The sequence below is a fragment of the Schistocerca americana genome, chromosome 1 (assembly GCF_021461395.2).
Source record: "Schistocerca americana isolate TAMUIC-IGC-003095 chromosome 1, iqSchAmer2.1, whole genome shotgun sequence".
NCBI lineage: Eukaryota > Metazoa > Arthropoda > Insecta > Orthoptera > Acrididae > Schistocerca > Schistocerca americana.
The window spans coordinates 754,570,469-754,590,136 of record NC_060119.1 but is presented as its reverse complement, the minus strand read 5'-3'; the positions used below and the strand labels follow the sequence as shown (position 1 = coordinate 754,590,136).

The window sequence follows — 19,668 nt, the reverse complement described above, 5'->3', positions numbered from 1 at the left end:
TTCATTTGAATGACTTTTTACCTTAAGATGTACAATTTGTCGTAAACAGTATGGTTGACTATTTCCACGTCGTGGTACAATGAAATAGAAACACACATTTTGCATTAGTAATTGCAATTCAGATTTTTGCATACATTTATTCTTACGATGTGGGCCCACGTTGGACGCCAAATATACTCAGATTCAGATTCTTTATTAGTCATTCAGCATTGTTACATGCAATAGACTTCGTCAGTTCACTTAACCTATTAATTTTACAAAATAAATTTTTACATATTTAAGTTGATATTGGGCATTTCTAAAAATTCTTCTAATGAATAGAATGGATTAGTTAACAAGAAGTTATGAACATTATCTTTAAATAATTTGTCAGGCTTGATTGACCCATTTTTAGACAATTTGTTATATATTTTAACTGCCATATACTTATGACTATTGTTAGTTTTAGCTAATCTATTTTGTGGCAACAGCAGAGAAGTACATGTTCTTGTATAGTAGCCATGCCTTTCATTTGTTACACTTAAATTAGGTAGTTCAGCAAGTATGTAGTTAACACTGTCAAGAATATATAAATTAATTACTGTTAAAATTCTATATTTAATGAACAATGGTTTACAATGTGTTCTATTATCTACCTTAGCCATTACTCTGATAGCTTTCTTCTGGATCACCATAATTTCATTTATTTTTCTGCTGTTTCCCCAGAGTATTAACCCATACCTTAAAGCAGACTGAAAAATGGCGAAGTACGCTGTCCTTACGTACTCAAATGTCACACAACACATCAGTCTCTTCAACAAATATATAACTCTTGACAACCTAACCACTATGTGATCAACATGAGAGTTCCATGTTAGACTGTTGTCAAGTACAATACCTAAAAACTTTGCCTTTTGTTTTTCTATTTTTGTAGTCTTTGATAGACTGAACCACGTATTCTGGGTCTTTTCCTCATTTAATAGCAGACCATTGGCATTAAACCATGATGTTGCATTTTCTTTTGCCAATTTCATATCACTTACAAGGTTATCAAGTACATGGTTTACAGATAGAAAAGTTGTGTCATCTGCGTACATATAAGTCATTTATGTGTACAAGGAAAAGAAGTGGTCCCAATTTAGATCCCTGTGGCACTCCATGTTGAACCTCGAGTATGTTTGACAGATGACTTCCTGAACTCACCACCTGGTTCCTTTTATTGAGGTATGATTTGATGAGTTTTAAACTTTTATCACATATTCCATAGTACTCAAGTTTAGAGAGCAGAAGTGAGTGGTCAACACAGTCAAAAGCTTTGCTCAGATCACATAAGGTTACCTGTGCGTGCGCATGGTCCTCAAATGCTGCTAGAATGTCTCTGACTAAGAGCTCTATGGCATGTATAGCTGACCTTCCTTTTCTGTAACCAAACTGTGATGCACTTAACATACCATTTAGTTCTAGGTACTCATACATCTGCTTATATATTATGCCTTCAAACACTTTTCCTAGTACTGGAATTAGTGAAATTGGTCTGTAGTTTGCAGGATCTGATTTGACACCCTTCTTAAAGACTGGAGTTACCTTGGATAGTTTGAGAGGATCAGGAAAAAACCTTTCTATGAGACACAGGTTTATAGAATATGTTAATGGTGCTGCAATGTAATGTATGATTTCTTTCAATAGATTGTTTGACATATTAAAAATATCTGTACTGTATGAATTTTTCATTTCTTTGACTATTTTAAGAACTTCATGTTGGCATACCTCTTTGAAGTGTTTCAATGATGATCTGGCCCTATTATGATTTAGGTTTGCTCTCTTCAGATAATCTAAGCATTAACTACGGTATTTTATTGATGTGGGTGGATATGATTATGGAATTATGGAAATTTATGCTTCGGCTAGCGTAAATGGTAATGGATGTAAAATAAACTTAAGTATATTCATATATTTGTAATAATTCAGCAATTGAAAAAAATATTTCAAACTAATTATGTCTCAAAACAGCACATTGACGAAATCTCAAGTTCTTATCGTAATTCGTACAAATTAGCATTTTGTGATTATTAAGCAGAATTTCTTCAACTTAATGTATCCCAATTATTCTTGATTTTTTATTTTTAAATATGAGCATGAGACTGGTTATTTTTATTACTTAAATATCACACACAACTATTGGTACATGGATTAATTAGAGGTATCACTTATTATCATTAACTAAAAGTAAATGAATTAAGTATTTCACATGCCACTTTTTAGTTTTTAGAACAAAAATTATTTTTATCAGAAAATGCACACCATACAATCGAATGCATAAGACGATCACTTCACTTCTTAGTTTATTCTGCTCTTTTTTACCTTTTATTGCTTGAAGTGAAGACGAGTAGACCTGTAGCGTGCTGAAAAGCGTTTAATTTGTGTTTTTGTAATCTCAAGGAAATTTCTTACTAGCTTCTCGCCTCGCGAGAGCTTCAGAATGATTTAATTTAATCTCGTGAGCATCGCGTTGCCATCGTAATAAAAAAATCTATAATATTCATAAATTGTGATTGCTACTGCGAAATGAAAGCAGAAATGTTAAATTAAACAATTATTATTTAACAAAAAAGTTTTTTTACTGAAATCTAACATTTTGTGAATAATTGTCTCTGCTTTGAACATAACAAAGAATTGTACCGTATTTCGATGAAATACTTGGAAATTACAATAACCTTAGCGCAACACTGGAGCGAAAGAATAAAGTATTCATAATAAGATCATATCAGTAGTCACAATTGGCGACAATAATGGAATGATTAAATAAACTATTAAAAAAACTATCGCGCCTTCCATTTAATATACAAATCAAGCCCTCATATATTTTTTTCCAGGTCGGCAACACTTAGATGAGGGCACTGAATTTTTTTCGCTGACACCCTCTACTGGGCTCATGGCATGACAATAAAGACGTAAAAAGAAATAAGTCTTGAATTGTAACATTGACTCGAGGTAGCCTGCACATTTGTAACATGCCTCTGTTTTTTCCTCTCCAGAATATGTCTTAAAAAACTCTAGAAGTTCTTCAAAGTTTTCCAATATTCTCAAGATAAGAGTACTAGAAGCTCGCATAGTCCATCAATTCGGGCAAAGGGGTCGAAGACCAGCTTGATCGTTGGCACTCTCAGAGCGTATGCCTCTGAAAAGTGCCATCCTTTTGTTGGATTCCCTTACTGTATTTTTATTAAGTCCTTGGCTAAAACAATAATATCCCTCATAGACGTAAGACTGCAGAGACTGTCTACAATTGCCAAGTCTAAACTGTGAGCAGTGCAGTGCAGTGCACATAACATGCTTTTGGTTGTATATCCAAAACTAACTTTTTTAGTCCTTTGAACTTACCTCATATTCGAGTCAGCATCATAGCACTGTCCTCTTAAGTTATCCATTGACAAATCAAGACGAGCAAAAAATTTTTAAAACACCAAACAGAGTTTGTGATTCAGTTTTGGGGGTCTCGTACAAGCCAATAAAATCTTCGTTGATGATTAAGGAATCATTGATAGTATGAATACAAAATGACACTTGTTCATGAATCGAAGAATCACTTGTTGCATCATTCATAATAGAAAAACGTTCAGTCTTCTTGATTGAAGCCAATACCTTTCTCAACACAGACTTTCCTAGTAGATCAATGATCTCGTTTTGAATATTGTGAGATGTCCACCTATACTCCAAACGCCCTAACCAATCTTTAAACTCAGGTATGTCATTCTTTCGGAGTTCCGACAACTGAAAAAAATTTGAGTTTACATCTTCGTGCCCTCTAACTGCTAATCCTTTGTCGGCACAGAAATTGCACGGTAGTAAAAATTGTCTCAAGAACTAAACGGCCTTTCTTCATATCACTATCTAACTGTTCTTTCAATTGGGAGGCCACACTTCGGTGAGTGATAGAATTTAGTTTCCTAACACCTTCTTTATGCACATATATATGTATAATACTCTTTTTATTTTTATTTATTATTATTATTATTTTTTATTTTTTTGAGGAAAATTGTAATAGATTTTTAGCATTTGCCTCTTTGCAGGTTTTGCAGTAAACTTTTTCGATCGACGCTTCATATTCTAGCGATGTATATTTGATCAACCAAGACTTCTGAAATGATCCCTTACCGGATTGTCCAGGTTTCGGCCGTGAAGGGTTCTCGCCTGAAGTCGACGAAGCAATTGATGACACAATAATTGTTAGAGGTTGCCTTGCAGTATAATCAACTTCCAAGCGCGCCTTTTTGGTAACAAACTTATCCATTGCAAATTTAATTCACAATACACTAAGAGACTAAAGTAAACGAATAAAATATAGTCATATAAAATAGTTCACTAGGGACGAAAGTCAGAACAGTAAACACGTCTGCAGCATTCACTGAACGATACTATCCACGCTGAATGACTGTGACAGCAGGGTGGACTTTCTACAGCCGCGGTATTGTAATGTCTCGAAGCATCAAGGCGACGCGACACGGTGGGTTCCAGGCGCTTCTGCTCCAGTGTTTTTGATGTCGCCGCGGCCACAGTGCTGTCCCGCCGGCGCCAAACTTTACCCAAAGGTTCGCGCACCGGGCAAATTCTAAGTGTGCACTATCATTATTCACACCACCCATTTTCAGTTAACCTGCCTACTGCTGTAATAATTATTTGTCTTAACTTATTACTGAATGTATTTTAAAAGGTAAATCTCATCAAACAAGGAAAATAAAAAATTCCAACATAATTTTGCGATTTTACAAAGCATAATATAGGTAATAATTTTCTTAAATTATTGGGGCGGAGGGGGGGGGGGGGGGCTCTGCCACCCCAAACGAATTTTTGTGGGGGCTCGGGCCCCCTCAGGCCCCATGGAGTCGACACCTGTGCTGGGTGGTCGTGGAAATTCTTATTACTGACAGCTGCACTAGACTCCTTTCTCACGTAGATGGTTAAAATTATCAGCTACAGCAAATTTCTTAACAGTGGAAGGATTAATGTTTTTGAAGATGACAGAAGTGGCCATCCATCTGTAGTCAGCAACAAATTGGAACATAAATCTGATGAAACACTTTGTGAAAATTGCATGTCACAATATCTGAACTGTTGGAAAACTTCCACAGATTTCTTGGTGTTCTGCAGGAACTCATGACTAAGCTATTTGGGTACAGCAAGTTCTGTGCTCTTTGGGTTACCAAACACCTTCTTGTAAAGACAAAACTCAAAGGACGACTGCTTCTCTAGACTTTCTTTTTCATTACTCTGTGGAGGAAGAAAGCCTATTTAATGCAACCATTACCAGTGATGAGACACTGTCTTCCTACGTTAACACAGAGAAAAAGTAGCAGTCAATGGTAAGGGCCCACACCACCTCACCCAAAAGTAAAGCACACCAAACTATCAGCCACAAAAACTGTATATGTCTATTGTTTTTCTTTTTCCAGTGGCGTGGTTGGAGGTTGGGTGGGAGGGGGGAGGGAGGGGGGGATGCTCGATGGGGGGTTAAAGAAATCTTATTTGAGGATTTTGTGAAGTGTAGAAAGTCAAACAAAACTGAAGCCTACTGTGAGATATCAAGAAAACTAAGAAGAGCTATTCCGAATAAGTGACACAGTCTCTTATCTATAACTCATGTTTTTGTGCTATACTCAGTGCCACATTATTCAGCAAACACGAAAAGTTGTTCAATCAGTTAAAATGGGACTTATTTTAACAATCCCCCTACAGCCTATATGGGCTCCAAGTGACTTCCATCTCAGTATGCACATGAAAAATTGGCTTGGCTCCCAACATTCTGATTCCAGTGCAGAACTTCAACATGTTGTCATGAGGTTGCTGCTGTTTCTGACACCAAAATGTTATGCAAAGAGAATCTGTCAACTCATTAAGAGGTATAATAAATGCTTAACTCTGAATAATGAGTATGCAGAGACGTAATCCAAAGGTGTAGACAAAGATTTTTATAATAAATGTGCTTTAATTATTCCAGTACTTTATTTATAGCATTGCTGAGGTTACATTACATATGGCTGCCATAGTATGTTTTATGGATGGTAATGTGTGAGTGTGCGAATGGAAAGGAAAGTGGTTGTGTCAAGAAGCTCAAGAACTCTCAAATTGTATCCTCAAAAAAGTTAGATTAATGAGATAATAATCAAATTTTTTTTATTACTATTATGTCTTACAGACTTATTTTGGTTTGAGAAGCAAACGTAGAATGTGCTTTCAATCATTACCAGCCATAGACTGGCGATTTTTTTTAATCTGTTACATCTTACAGTAAACACAAGGTGTTTCGACTGCTGGCCCAGTTGAGGAGCAGGCTGAGTAAAAAATAAAGCTTTGGGCTGATGAATAATATACACTGACTGACAAAAAAAGTGAAGCAACCAGAAGACATAGTCAAAGGGCAATGCAGCTTTATACATGTACACTCTGCTGGAGGGTACATAAATGACTGGAGATGCAATTACTGTGACAGGTAACACAGCCACCAAAGTGCACTAGTGTCATTCATGTTTAGCATTATCATCAGATCAGAAATATACATAAAGCATGAGAACATAGTCACATGTTGAGTGATGACTGTGAAGGACAAGGAGATGTCACATACTTGTGTGAGACAGCATTATCAAGCATTTGACAGTTTGAAATGTGCCTAACAGAGTTTATTTGGCTGACTGGTCCAGTCGTGCAATATCCATATTGGTGGGACATTCAGACATTACAGTAAACTGATGTTGTGCTGCATAGGAACAGGAGGGCAGGTACAATCATTGTCAAGATTCTGGTTGAGTACGCCTACCACCACAAGGGAGCATCATCACATTGTTCACCAATAATATTGTCAACATCTGTCACGTTTTTGCATGATGCTCAGTCCCACATGCCCAGCAAATGCAAAAGTTGTCGAATCAGTTAAAATGGGACTTATTTTAACAGTCTTCCTACTGTTCACATGAGCTCCAACTGACTTCCATATTACTGTGCACATGAAAAACTGGCTTGGCTCCCAACACTTTCAACATGCTGTCATGAGCTTCCTGTCATTTTTGATACCAAAATTTTATTCAGAGAGAATTTGTCAACTCAATAATAGATATAATAAAGGTTTAACTCAGAATAGTAACATATGACACTTCACATTTGTGCTGGCCATTTGATTACAAGTAACAGGCTCCATGCAACATTTTGTGTCATCACATACCACAGTTCGGACACTAGCAGCAGCTGCACTGGGCAATTACTGTCACATCCATAGACTGCCATTATTAGCACAAACCAAATGGCTTGTTTGGGGTGGTATCATAATCCAGGTGCATGGACCGCTGATTAGTGGTATCACATTGTGTCCAGCAATGAATTGCAGTTCTGCAGTATCCCAGATGACCATCATCAGTGAGCATGGTGGTGATCTGGGGAGAGGTCCCATTCTTCCAATGTTTTGGAGAGGCGTGGCAGTGTTACTGCTGGCATCATGATGTGGGGCGTCATCGGGTATGACAAACGATTTTATATTCCGGGCAACCACAGCTGTTGAAAGGTGTGATGTTAGGAAGAACTCTGCTCACAGCTGGTAAAATTGTTGTTTATTAGAACACGACCAGTTATGTGGCTTTAAGCTGCATCATCAAGTGATCAATGTTAAAAGATCATAGACATACCCATCGCACCGAGTCAAAATTAATTAATTATTCAATTGTTCAGAGAATATCATCAATACTATGGGGAGCGCAAGAAGTGGCCCTTTCTTTAAAATTTGCCTGCATCAGTATGACACAGGTCGGCAGCTCAGTGTAGGGCAAGGCAAAAGTGTCCCTCACAAACAACAGAGAGACTGACTGTGTGATGCTGAGGTACTCCTGTCAGCAGCAAGCTCCCCAAATCTGCCCATGAAAGGTGTTGGGGCCAGCTCTGATGTCAACTCCATCCTGGAGCCAGTATCCAAAATATCAATGATCAGTCACAACAGTTGTGAATTGCTTCCCTCAGGAGAAGACAACAGCTTTATGACACCCTTCCCCACCAAATCAGGACACTCATCCAGGCCAAAGGGGTTGCAATGTCAAACTTATATTCTCTGTAAACTTGACTTGATTTTGTAACCACTGAAATAACATCACATATCCTCCCAAACTATGAAATTTTATTCCATTCTCTTCTCCCCTTCTGTTTTGTTAGGCAGTGTATGTGCGAGCTGGCTGGTAATCACCACCGTACATCGTACAGGGTGGTGGTGGTGGTGGTGGTGGGGGGGGGGGGGGGGAGGGGGGGTGGTGGCAATCATTAATTTATTTGTCCATATTAATACCAACATAAAAATGTGTATCAGGATAGTGGTTAGAACTGATATGAAAGTCCTGGCACGTGCTCTAGAATCAGACCCACAAAGTGTCATGGGCCCAAATGAGGAATAAGCAAACAAATTGATAGAAACCGAAAGAGCATATGGTTCTTATAGTATTTCATGAATGTCCCCTGAAATAACCTGCAAGGTTGTAGTGAAATTAACAGATTTATTCTTGATCTCGTAATACAAAGCATTCTTCGTAAAGAACAGTGTGTGTACTATCAACAATACTACAAAAAGGCGGATTGTTATTCTCCGTAAATATGACGCATTGAGTTGCAGACAGGCACAACAAAAAACCTGTTACACACTGAGCTTTCAGCCAAAGCCTTCTTCTGAAAAGAAGAGAAAACATATTCACACAAGCAAGCACACTTCGCGCAGACGTGGCCACTTTCTCCCGCCGCAGAAGCCAGAGGGCAATGGTCTACTGTGAAGCTGAAGCAGCAGTCTGGAGTGGGGTGAAGAAGGGGAAGGATAGCAGGATACAGGATGGGAGGGGGTGGGGGGGGGGGACCAGCACTTCCTGACAAGAGCGTGCAGGGACAAGACGGTGGCTGCCTGGCATGGCATCGGGAGGCTGTGGAGGAGAATGGAATGGGAGCATGGGGATAGGGGTAAGGTGGGGGGGAGTGATCAGAATAGGAGAGCAGAAAAAAAGTGAAAAGCTGGTGGCGTTTGCAGAGAGCAAACATGAATTTGGAGGAGGTGATAGACCAGAGATGGCAGAAACTGTTGGCTGGAGGATGTGGGGGCAGTAGGTTAGCTTAGGTTGAAGCCGGGATTATTTTGGGAGCAGAGAATGTGTTGTAAGTATAAATCCCATCCACAAAGTTCAGAAAAAGCTGGTGGTGGAGGGGAGGATCCAGATGTTACAGGTTGTGGAGCAGCCACTGAAATGAAGCACATTATGTTCAGCTTCATGTTGTGCCACAGGTGGTCCACTTTGCTCTTGGCCACAGTTTGGTAGTGAACATTCACCCTGGTAGACAGGTAATTGATAGTCATACCAATATAAAAAGCTGTGCAACAATTGCAGCAGAGCTGGTATATGACATCGTTGCTTTCACATGTGGTCGGGCCTCTGATAAGAGTAGAAAGCACTGGGTAAGTGGATTGGGCAGGTCTTGCACCTGCGTCTTCCACAGGGATATGATCCCTGTGGCAAGAAGTTGGGATTGGGAGTGGCATATGGATGAACTAGGGTGTTGAAGGTTCATTGGGCAGTCGAACATCACTTTAGGAGGGGTGGGAAGGATCTTGGGTAGGATGTCCCTAAGTTCAGAGCATGATGACAGATAATCGCAGACCTGACAAAGGATGTGGTTCAGTTGTTCTAACCTGGGTTGGTGTAGGGTGACGAAGGGGGGAGCACACTTGTAGCTTGTTGTTGGGGATGGTGGGAGGATTGGGTGTTTTTGGGGGTATGGAATGGGAAACCTGTTTGCAGACTAGATCTGGGGGTAGTGACTGGCTCTGAAGGCTGTTGTGAGACCCTCAGCTTTGGGCGGCAAGAGAATTCTTTTCACTGCAGATCTACTGCCCCCTGCTGGCCAGGCTGCACAGAGGGATTTTTTGGTTTGGGAGGGATGACAGCTGTTGAAATGCAGGTGGTTGATGGATTTAATGTGGACAGTGGTGTGGATGGAGCCATCAGAGAGGAGGTGGTCAATGTCCAGGAAGGTGGCATGCTGGGTTGGGGTGCACCAGGTGAAGCGGGTGGGAGAGGTGATGAGGTTGTGAAGAAATGAGAGTTGGGTGTCTTGGCCCTGAGCCCGGATCAAGACAATATCATCAATGAACTTAAATCAGATCAAGTATTTGGGGTTTTGGAAGGCTCAGAAGGTTTCCTCTAGATTGCCCATAATAGGTTTGCATAGTTGGATGCTATGCAGGTGCCCTTAGTTGTGCTGTGGATTTGTTTGTAAACCTCCCCTTCAAAGAAGAAACTGTAGTGTATTAGGATAAAGTTAGTAATGTGTATGAGGTGTATGTGTGTAGTATAAACTGCGTGTTATTTACTTTCTTTTTGCTATCTGTAGATCTCCTGAACAGGAATTTGTTCCATGGTATCCATTTTTTTAAATTAAGATTTTGGTCACATTAATTGCAATATAAAGTCAAAATGAATCTTCCATGCTTGTCATAACAAATCAACAGAAAATTAGGTCATGTGAAACACCACCACTGCTGTGTTTCGAGACTGCAGTTCTAACTCTTACAATATGGTGTGATCCTTTGGAGTTTAACTATTTAGTTCAGTACCTTCAAGCAAAATTCCCATCCCAAGCAATGTGTTTCAAAAACAAAATTCTACTTTCTTGTGTCAAAATCCAAAGCTTTAGAATCCATTCCTGTCACTTTGCATGTTAATCAGACTTACTCTGAAATGTTTTTCGATTTCATACATTTCAAATAACAGTCATTGGTTTACATCAGGTTCACATGTGATATCTTTTTGCCAAACTGCCATCTCATCTCAGTGTAGTGAAGCAATACATTCTAAACTTTTGTAACTGAAAACTTTGAGAGTTATATGTAAATTAATAGTGATAATATGGAAATGAGGATTTATTAAGCTACCTGCAGCAGACAAATATGACAACACACAATGAAATAAGCAGTTGTGGCCGGGACTAACAAGTAATTCCTAACATAACTCCAACACGATGGCTATTGCAGTATTCAATAACACTTTGCCATATACATGACCACATTGTCATGTTCTTGTACGGATCATTTCAGCCAATGGTGCAAATGTTCTACATCATCAGGGTGGTAAGTTTACTAAAAAGTACACCACCCTGAAGAAGGCTATTTACAATGCTGTCAATCAGAATTTATTTATTTATTGGAACAGCTAATAGGTTATGAATTTAATGGAGGAAAGGAGGCAGGGGTGAAATTGATATCATGAAAGAATCAGAGGCAATATTAGGCTAACAGCTGATTAACTGTGACAGATTCAAAGGAACAAAGTTTGAATCAAATCACTGCCAGTCAACCATTTTGTGATACTGCTATACATTAAGCAACTATCTTCTACAGTCAATAAAATCAAATTAAAAAGCATTTTGTGCATTTTCACTTAATGTAAATTCATATTTAATTTCTGTGAAGACGTATAACTCATGAATCTATTAGTCTTCTGTACAACATATAACTGGACTCAATATTGAGTGATGACAAGTAAGTCATCCTTGTATCACATAGAAAATTATGTAAGGAGAACGTACAAACCATTCTTAAAACTTTTATTTCAGAGTAAGATATTACATACATGAGATTATGACATGATCAACAATATTATGTACATCATTTAAAATGACATTTCATCATTTTAACAAATTTGTAAATGCATCTGTATGTAGCTTTCCCCTCACTTGTTTTTTCCAAGCTCCGCGGCACGTTTTGTAGCAGCTTCAACAGCCTCCATTAAGGTGCTCCTGTAAACAGAACGTGTGTTAAAAATGTTTTCTCAGTACAACAAACTATTAAGTCACACAGTGAAGCTAAGAATGAATATTCCCAAAAAAGTTTTTTGTGAACACACACAACATGAAGGCAAGAGATACTCTATGTACAGAACTGATCTCATTATGATACCTGTCCAACAAATGTGGCAACAAGTGATTATAATATTTTTAAAGGGGGAAAAAAATCTTTAATATCATGGTAATATTTTAGCATAGTGGGAGACTTTAGTTTCTCTTGGCATGTAAAATATTTTAAACAACTTATAAGAATGCAGCCAGTTAATGTCTTTGTCAACTGCCAATATTTTGCAAGATGAACACGCCGTCATTTGCAAGGCCCAAATCCAACAAGAGAGTGCTGTGCAAAGATATTTAAACCCTCGGTAGGAGGCTAGCTGGCCAGAAATCATAATATAGCATATGCCGAACGACAACAAGCATGCCATAAACAAAGTGCCACCACACACCCAAAAATTGCCCATATCGGAAGTTAAGGATGACCCTGACCAAGGCAACATTCTGCAATAACAAATTTGCTCAGACATTTTAAGTGTGTGTAACTCTTGCACTCTGTACACAGGTCTTCTCCAGTCCTGATGGCTTTGGCCAAAGTATGACATGCCGCAGCTGCTTGGGATATGGCAAACCGAGGTCATCCTTTACAGACCCTGAAATGACCCTAATTTTAGATAGTTAAAAATGCACTTTACATCATTTTTCTGCAGAATACAACTGCTCTTGATGGAAATTCTAATGAAGTAGGACAAAACGGCAGCAGACTTACATAACGTCTCATTATTTTCATCAGTCACCCAATATTTGGTTGGTCAATAGAGCACTGTGTGTGTGTGTGTGTGTGTGTGTGTGTGTGTGTGTGTGTGTGTGTGATATGTCTTACACTATAAACATTTTTGAAGAATGCAGACTTTCAATGTGTGAGATTATTTAGGCCCTGTGAAACAAGGTACAGTACACCCCTTCATGCTGAGTCAGATGGTGACAACTATCAGCCTGAAGACACAAAGTAGTACGAGTTAGCTTCCTAGAAATGGCATACCTTAATATACCATCAAATTTCCTTCTGATCAACATGTCAAGGAAAGGAAGGTGGCCATGAGTCTGATGTTTTAGTTTGTTCTGATGCGGTCTCTCTCTCTCTTCGCTCACTAAAAGTAACTTATTTCAACATGAATTGCCTACCACTTACTTTTAATCAATGACCAGTTTTATGAGCTGAAACGTGGAGTTTCAGTGGGGAGCAGAGTGTCATCTACTATCAACTAACATTGTTATGGAAGACTTTGAGGAACATGCCCTGGAGTCATTGCCATGAAACATGCATGCTTGTGTAACTACGTAGATGAAACTTTTGTGGTTTGCTTCATGGCAGTGAGATTGAGAACAGTTTTTTAGAACACTTGAATTCAATCCAGCCAAATGTTTGTTTCACTATGGAGGTGAATAAGGGCAGCTGATTTCCATTCCATGGTGCGTCATCGGGAGAAAGATTGATGGTACATTTCGCCATGCTGTTTATAGAAAGCCAAATCTTATTTGTATCTTTAAGGTGACAGTTGTCACCATCTGGCTCGGCATGACAGGGACTTCATACCTCGTTTCATCTCAGGACCTGAAAGATTATCAGATGAGTCAGTCCATCTTGCCATCACTTTTCTCCAGAATGAAAACAGTGAAAGACGCATGTTGCGTGAATCACAAGGTGGCACTTAAGTCTATGGTCTCTTTGGCTTATACAAGTAGCATGTTCAACAGGATTGGTCATATTTTGTGGAAACTCCCTGTGAAAAGCATTTTTTGAACACCATCTTAGCTTATGGCCCTTTTAGAGTCTGTAAAGGTGAGTGTCTACCTTATTTCATGTAGTTGTGGTACATAATACATTCATCAGATCATCATGTATAGAGCATGAGCGTCACACACACTTACAACAGCCTAACAATTCTGCTGCTAAAGAACACTGAATGGGTAGCAATCATTCTTTGGAATGCAACAGCGATTCTGGTGTGCATTTCCAACTATCAAGCAGGCAGTTGAGACTGGGGCGTTTGCTTAAATTCTGTTTGGAATCCTGCTCCCTCCTTGGTCCCCCCAGGGGGTCCACAACTCTTTTGTGGATACGTGCGTAGCAAACATGGGACCCCGAGCTAATGTGGCCCTCCTTCCTTTCCGGGCTGCATACCTTCCTTTTCCGCATCCTTCCCTATCCCCCATCTTGCCCCCCCCCCCCCCCTCACCTCTGGCTCTTTCCTTCCCTTTCTCCCCCTCTGGGGGTATGGTTTGTGCCTATGTCCGGAGACGGACGCTCGTAAATGTAACGCATTCTTCGCCTTCTCTGCTTGTATGTCTTCATCCTTCCTTTGTACTTCTCTTTTCCTTACCTCTTCTCTTTACCCTTTTCTCCGCTGCGGCGTTTGAGACCTCCCTTCTTTCCTTTCCCTTTCTTTGTTTTTCCCTTTCTCTTTCTTCCTCCCCGTGCGTGTCTGAAGGCCGACCCACGCATTTTCGTGCATAGCCGGTGATGGGATAACGCATAATTCCCCGCCCCAGGTAGACAGGTAGGACACGTACGTACCCCCTGGTAATGGCCAGGCCCAGGGAGGGGTGATTACTCGAGCTAATACCTTCCGAAAGTGCCGACTGGTCCCTCCGTCCGTTTGTCGGGAGGTGTGACCTGAGGTGTGAACAATCACCTAAGGTGGGAGTGCCCTCAGAGAGGGCCCCCACAAGGAGGAGCGCACCATCGGAGACGCCGGTAATCATGGGGGATTCTTCCGCAATGGTTTCCTCATCTTCCACTATGTCTGCTCACAAGCGTAAATTCACTGAGTCTCAGCCACAGACAGTTCTTCCATCATTGCCACAGTTCCTTGTTGTTTCTCGGTCTGACGAAGGTCACGACTTCTCCACGGTCAACCCTTTCATTATTCAGAAAGGTGTCGACGCAATTGCAGGTCCTGTAAAGTCTTGTTCCAGATTACGGAATGGCACCCTGTTGTTAGAAACAGTCAGTGCCCTCCAGGCACAAAAATTGCTGCGTACTTCTCTGCTCCACACCTTCCCTGTCCGGGTTGAAGCGCACCGCACTCTAAATTCCTCACGTGGAGTCGTTTATACACTCTCCCTCGACAAATTGTCTGACGAGGAAATTCAGCACTACCTGTCTGACCAGGGCGTAACGGCTGTTGATAGAGTTATGAAAAGGGTTGACACAAACATCATACCAACCCGCACTGTCTTCTTGACATTTGACAAAGTTCAACTCCCATCGAAAATCAAAGCAGGCTATGAGATAATTTCCATTCGCCCTTACGTCCCAAACCCTACGCGTTGCTATCGGTGTCAGCGGTTCAATCACACCAACCAGTCCTGTTCCAATCCGGCCAAATGTGTTACGTGTGGCAAGGATGCCCATGAGGGTGCTTGTCCACCTCCATCCCCTCGTTGCATCAACTGTATGGGTGACCACGCTGCTTCCTCTCGAGATTGCCCCATTTTTAAAGACGAAAAGCTCATTCAGGAAATCAGAGTGAAAGAAAAGGTGTCGATCTTTGCTGCTCGAAAATTATTCGCCAGTAGACAGCCCACCATGCCTCAGACAGGAAAATACAGCACTGTCCTTGCTTCTCCTCGGCCAACAAAGGAGGTGGCCACGCAGACTTGTGACCTCACCTTTAGTGCCACGGTCGTCAGATCGGCCAGTGCAAAGATCACCCGTTCAACCTCACCACTTTCGCCTGCCCACTCTATGGCTCACCCTTCATCGGGTTCTGCTAAATCTCGAGCCCAAAAGTCAGGCACCAAGACTTCGAAAAAAGAGCATACTCGTGAAGATTTTTTACGTACCCCAACTTCACAACCATCGGTTCCTCCTCCATCTAAACATCATGTTTCCAAGAAGGCTAATAAGAAACCCAGTTCATCTCCTTCTCTGCCAAGGCGTGTCTCATCTGCAGCACCACCTGGCGGAAATCGCCCTCGGCCGTCTTCTGTGTCGCCGAGACGCACTGCTGGCGGCCGATCAACCGGCCAATCGCTGGTGGCAGGAGCTGCTCCTGAACAACCTATGGATCAGGATCTTCTGCCTTCGGCTGAATGCCATTCCATGCTGTCGGTCGCAAGCTCTGAGCAGTCGTTGAGTTGACGGCAACCTTGGTTACATTCCTCCATTTTCTGTTCACCCTATGTCCATTATCCACTGGAATATCTGCGGCATTCAAGGCAATCGGGATGAACTGTCGATCCTCTTACGATCCTACTCGCTGGTCATCTTCTGTCTTCAGAAAACAAAGCTGCGTCCCCATGACCGCTTTGTTCTCCCCCATTTTCAGTCCATCCGATTTGATCTCCCCTCTGTTGAAGGCACTCCAGCCAATGGAGGACACATGATTCTTCTCCATGATACTCTCCATTATCACCCAATCCCCTTAAACACTTCCTTCCAAACTGTCACTGTCCGTCTTTCCCTTTCTGGATATGCCTTTTCTCTTTGTACTGTATACATTCCATCGTCCACACCAATGGCACGAGCTGATCTCCTTCATCTTCTTGGTCAGCTTCCACCCCCCCCCCCCCCCTATTTGCTGTTTGGGGACTTCAATGCCCGCCACCTGCTTTGGGGATCTCCACATCCTTGTCCACGTGGCTCACTATTGATAGACGTCTTCCACCAAGTGGATCTAGTTTGCCTGAACACTGGGGTCCCTACATTTTTGTCTGCCTCCACGACAAATTTCTCTCATTTGGGCCTTTCGGTCAGTACTGTTCCACTAGCTCGGCGCTTCGAATGGTTCACCCTTCGTGATAGACACTAGAGTGACCACTTTCCATGTGTCCTTAGACTGCAGCCTCAACTGCCATGTATGCGCCCGCGACGCTGGAAGTTTGCCCAAGTCGAATGGACACTTTTTTTTGTCTCTAGCGACATTCGATGACCGTCACTTTCCTAGCGTCGACGATGAGGTCACGCATATTACAGACGTTATTCTTACAGCTGCGGAACGTTCAATACCACGTACCTCCGAATTGCCCCGGCGCCCCCCAGTTCCTTGGTGGAACGAGGCATGCCGTGACGCAATACGTGAGCGGTGACGTGCAATTCGTGTTTTCCGCCCCCGTCCTACTTTGGCCAACTGTATCCGTTATAAACAGTTCCGTGCGCGATGCCATCGCGTCATCCGCGATAGCAAGAAGGCAAGCTGGAAATTCTTTATTAGCTCATTTAACACCTTCACTCCCTCCTCGGAAGTTTGGAGTCAGATTCGACGGTTATCAGGCGCGCCTAGTTTCTCCCCAGTCTCTGGGCTCACTGTCGCGCATGACACATTAGTGGACCCCGTCGCAATTTCTAACTCATTGGGTCAACACTTTGCTGGGGTTTCGAGCTCTTCAAATTACCCGCCAGTGTTTCTCCCGAAGAAACGTGCAGCGGAAGTGCAACCTCTTGCTTTCTCCTCTCAAAATCACGAAAGCTATAATACTGTTTTCTCCATGCGGGAACTCCAACATGCACTCTCTTCTTCTCGCTCCTCTGCCCCAGGACCGGATGGTATCCACGTCTAAATGTTGCTGCATTTATCAACCCATAGTCTGCGTTACCTCCTTCGCCTCTATAATCGAATTTGGACCGACAGTACTTTTCCTAGACGATGGCGGGGAGCTATCGTCGTTGCTGTTCCGAAACCTGGAAAGGACAAACATCTCCCCTCTAGCTATCGCCCATTTCTCTCACGAGTGCCATATGTAAGGTTTTGGAGTGTATGGTGAATTGCCGTTTAGCTTGGTAGCTGGAGTCCCGCAGTCTTTTAACACGTGCCCAATGCAGATTCTGAAAGCATCGTTCTGCAGTTGACCATCTTGTTGCTCTCTCCACTTATATCATGAACAATTTTCTCCAGAAACGCCAAACAGTAGCAATATTTTTTGATATGGAGAGAGCATATGATACCTGTTGGAGGACAGGCATCCTCCGCACACTGTTCTCTTGGGGGCTTTCGAGGTCGGCTGCCCCTTTTTCTTCGCGAATTTATGGCAGAGCGCACATTTAGAGTGCGGGTGAACACTACTCTCTCCCGTACTTTCTCCCAAGAAAACGGGGTACCCCAGGGCTCCGTGCTGAGTGTTGTACTGTTTGCCATTGCCATAAATCCAATTATGGATTGTCTCCTTCCTGATGTCTCGGGCTCCCTCTTTGTGGACGATTTTGCGATCTACTACAGCTCTCAACGGACCAGCCTTCTCAAATGACGTCTTCAAGGATGTCTCGATCGCCTCCACTCTTGGAGCATCGAAACTGGCTTCCGTTTTTCTCCCAGTAAGATCGTTTGTGTTAATTTTTGACAACGTAAGGAGTTTCTTCCACCCTCCTTACATCTAGGACCTGGTCAACCTTCTGTTTTCGGATGTTGCTAAATTCTTGGGTCTTATGTTTGACAGAAAACTGTGCTGGTCCTCCCACGTTTCCTATCTTTCGGCTCGCTGTCTGCGATCCCTCAACACCCTCTGTGTCCTGAATGGTACCTCCTGGGGAGTGGACCGAGTGGTCCTTCTCCGCCTCTATCGCGCCTTAGTGCGCTCGAAATTGGAGTATGGAAGCATAGTTTACCCCTCTGCTCGGCCGTCTATTCTTCGTCGTCTCGACTCTATCCATCACCGTGGATTACGTTTAGTGTCTGGAGCTTTTTACACCAGCCCTGTAGAAAGCCTTTATGCTGAGACTGCTGAACCTCCGCTGTCCAATCGGCAAGCAGTCCTTCTGAGTCGTTATGCTAGCCATCTGTCTTCCATGCCTGCTAATCCAGCCCATGACATTTTTTTCGACGCCTCCTTTGATGTAGGGTATGCAGGCCGCCCCTCCTCCCTACTACCACCGGGAGTCCGCTTCCGTCAACTGCTCCATTCTCTTTCCTTCAGCTTTCCTAAAACCTTCTTGACAACTTGGGGTACAGCACCGCCTTGGCTCCGTCCTCGGATCTGCCTGCTCCGTGACCTTTGTCAGTTTCCCAAGGATGGTACCCCTTCACTTGTTTATCGTCGGGCATTTGCTGCTCTATGTGCACGAATGAAGGAAGCCACATTTATTTACACTGATGGCTCGAAAACATCGTTAGGTGTAGGGAGTGCCTATATTGTTGGCGATACCCCAAATCAATTTCGGCTTCCCGACCAGTATTCGGTTTATACTGCGGAGCTTTACGCTGTTCTCCAGGCTGTCCACTACATCCGCCGCCATCAGCGGATACAGTATGTTATCTGTTCAGATTCTCTCAGCTCTCTCCTCTGTCTCCAAGCTCTTTACCCTGTCCACCCTCTGGTCCACCAGATTCAGGACTGTCTGTGCTTGCTCCACCTGGGGGGCGTTTCGGTGGCGTTCCTCTGGCTCCCGGGACACGTTGGTATCTGTGGAAATGAGGCGGCCGATATAGCGGCCAAGGCTGCAGTCTCTCTTCTTCGGCCAGCTATTCGCTCGATTCCCTTCGCCGATCTATGGAGCGTTTTATGTTGTCGTGTTGTTCTTTTATGGCACGCACATTGGTCGGCACTTCCCCATAATAAATTGTGGGACGTGAAAGCTCTTCCTTGTGCTTGGACCTCTTCCTCCCGAATGCGTCGTCGGGAGGAGGTAATTTTAACTAGACTCCGGATAGGGCACTGTCTTTTTAGCCATCGACATCTTTTAAGCACCGATCCTCCCCCACTCTGTCCCCACTGCTCTCAGCTGTGGACGGTAAGACATCTTTTAATTGAGTGCCCCTATTTTACTACGTTACGCGCCCGTCTACAGCTGTCGCCTGATATATCGTGAAGTTTAGCAGGTGACATGCGCTCGGCCGATCGCGT

The 19,668-nt window shown here is 42.5% G+C and overlaps 1 protein-coding gene across 4 annotated transcripts in view; it reads right to left on the bottom strand.

The window, feature by feature from the left end:
- Nucleotides 1-11,572: 11,572 nt before the first annotated feature.
- The window catches only part of LOC124611329 (pyrroline-5-carboxylate reductase-like), a 78,437-nt gene continuing 70,341 nt past the window's right edge, over nucleotides 11,573-19,668 (bottom strand). For all 4 annotated transcript variants that reach the window (XM_047140237.1, XM_047140238.1, XM_047140236.1 and 1 more), the window contains one exon: nucleotides 11,573-11,781. In XM_047140237.1, the coding sequence (XP_046996193.1) occupies nucleotides 11,715-11,781 (67 nt within the window). In that variant the 3' untranslated portion in view covers nucleotides 11,573-11,714. The remainder of the gene's footprint in view (nucleotides 11,782-19,668) is intronic.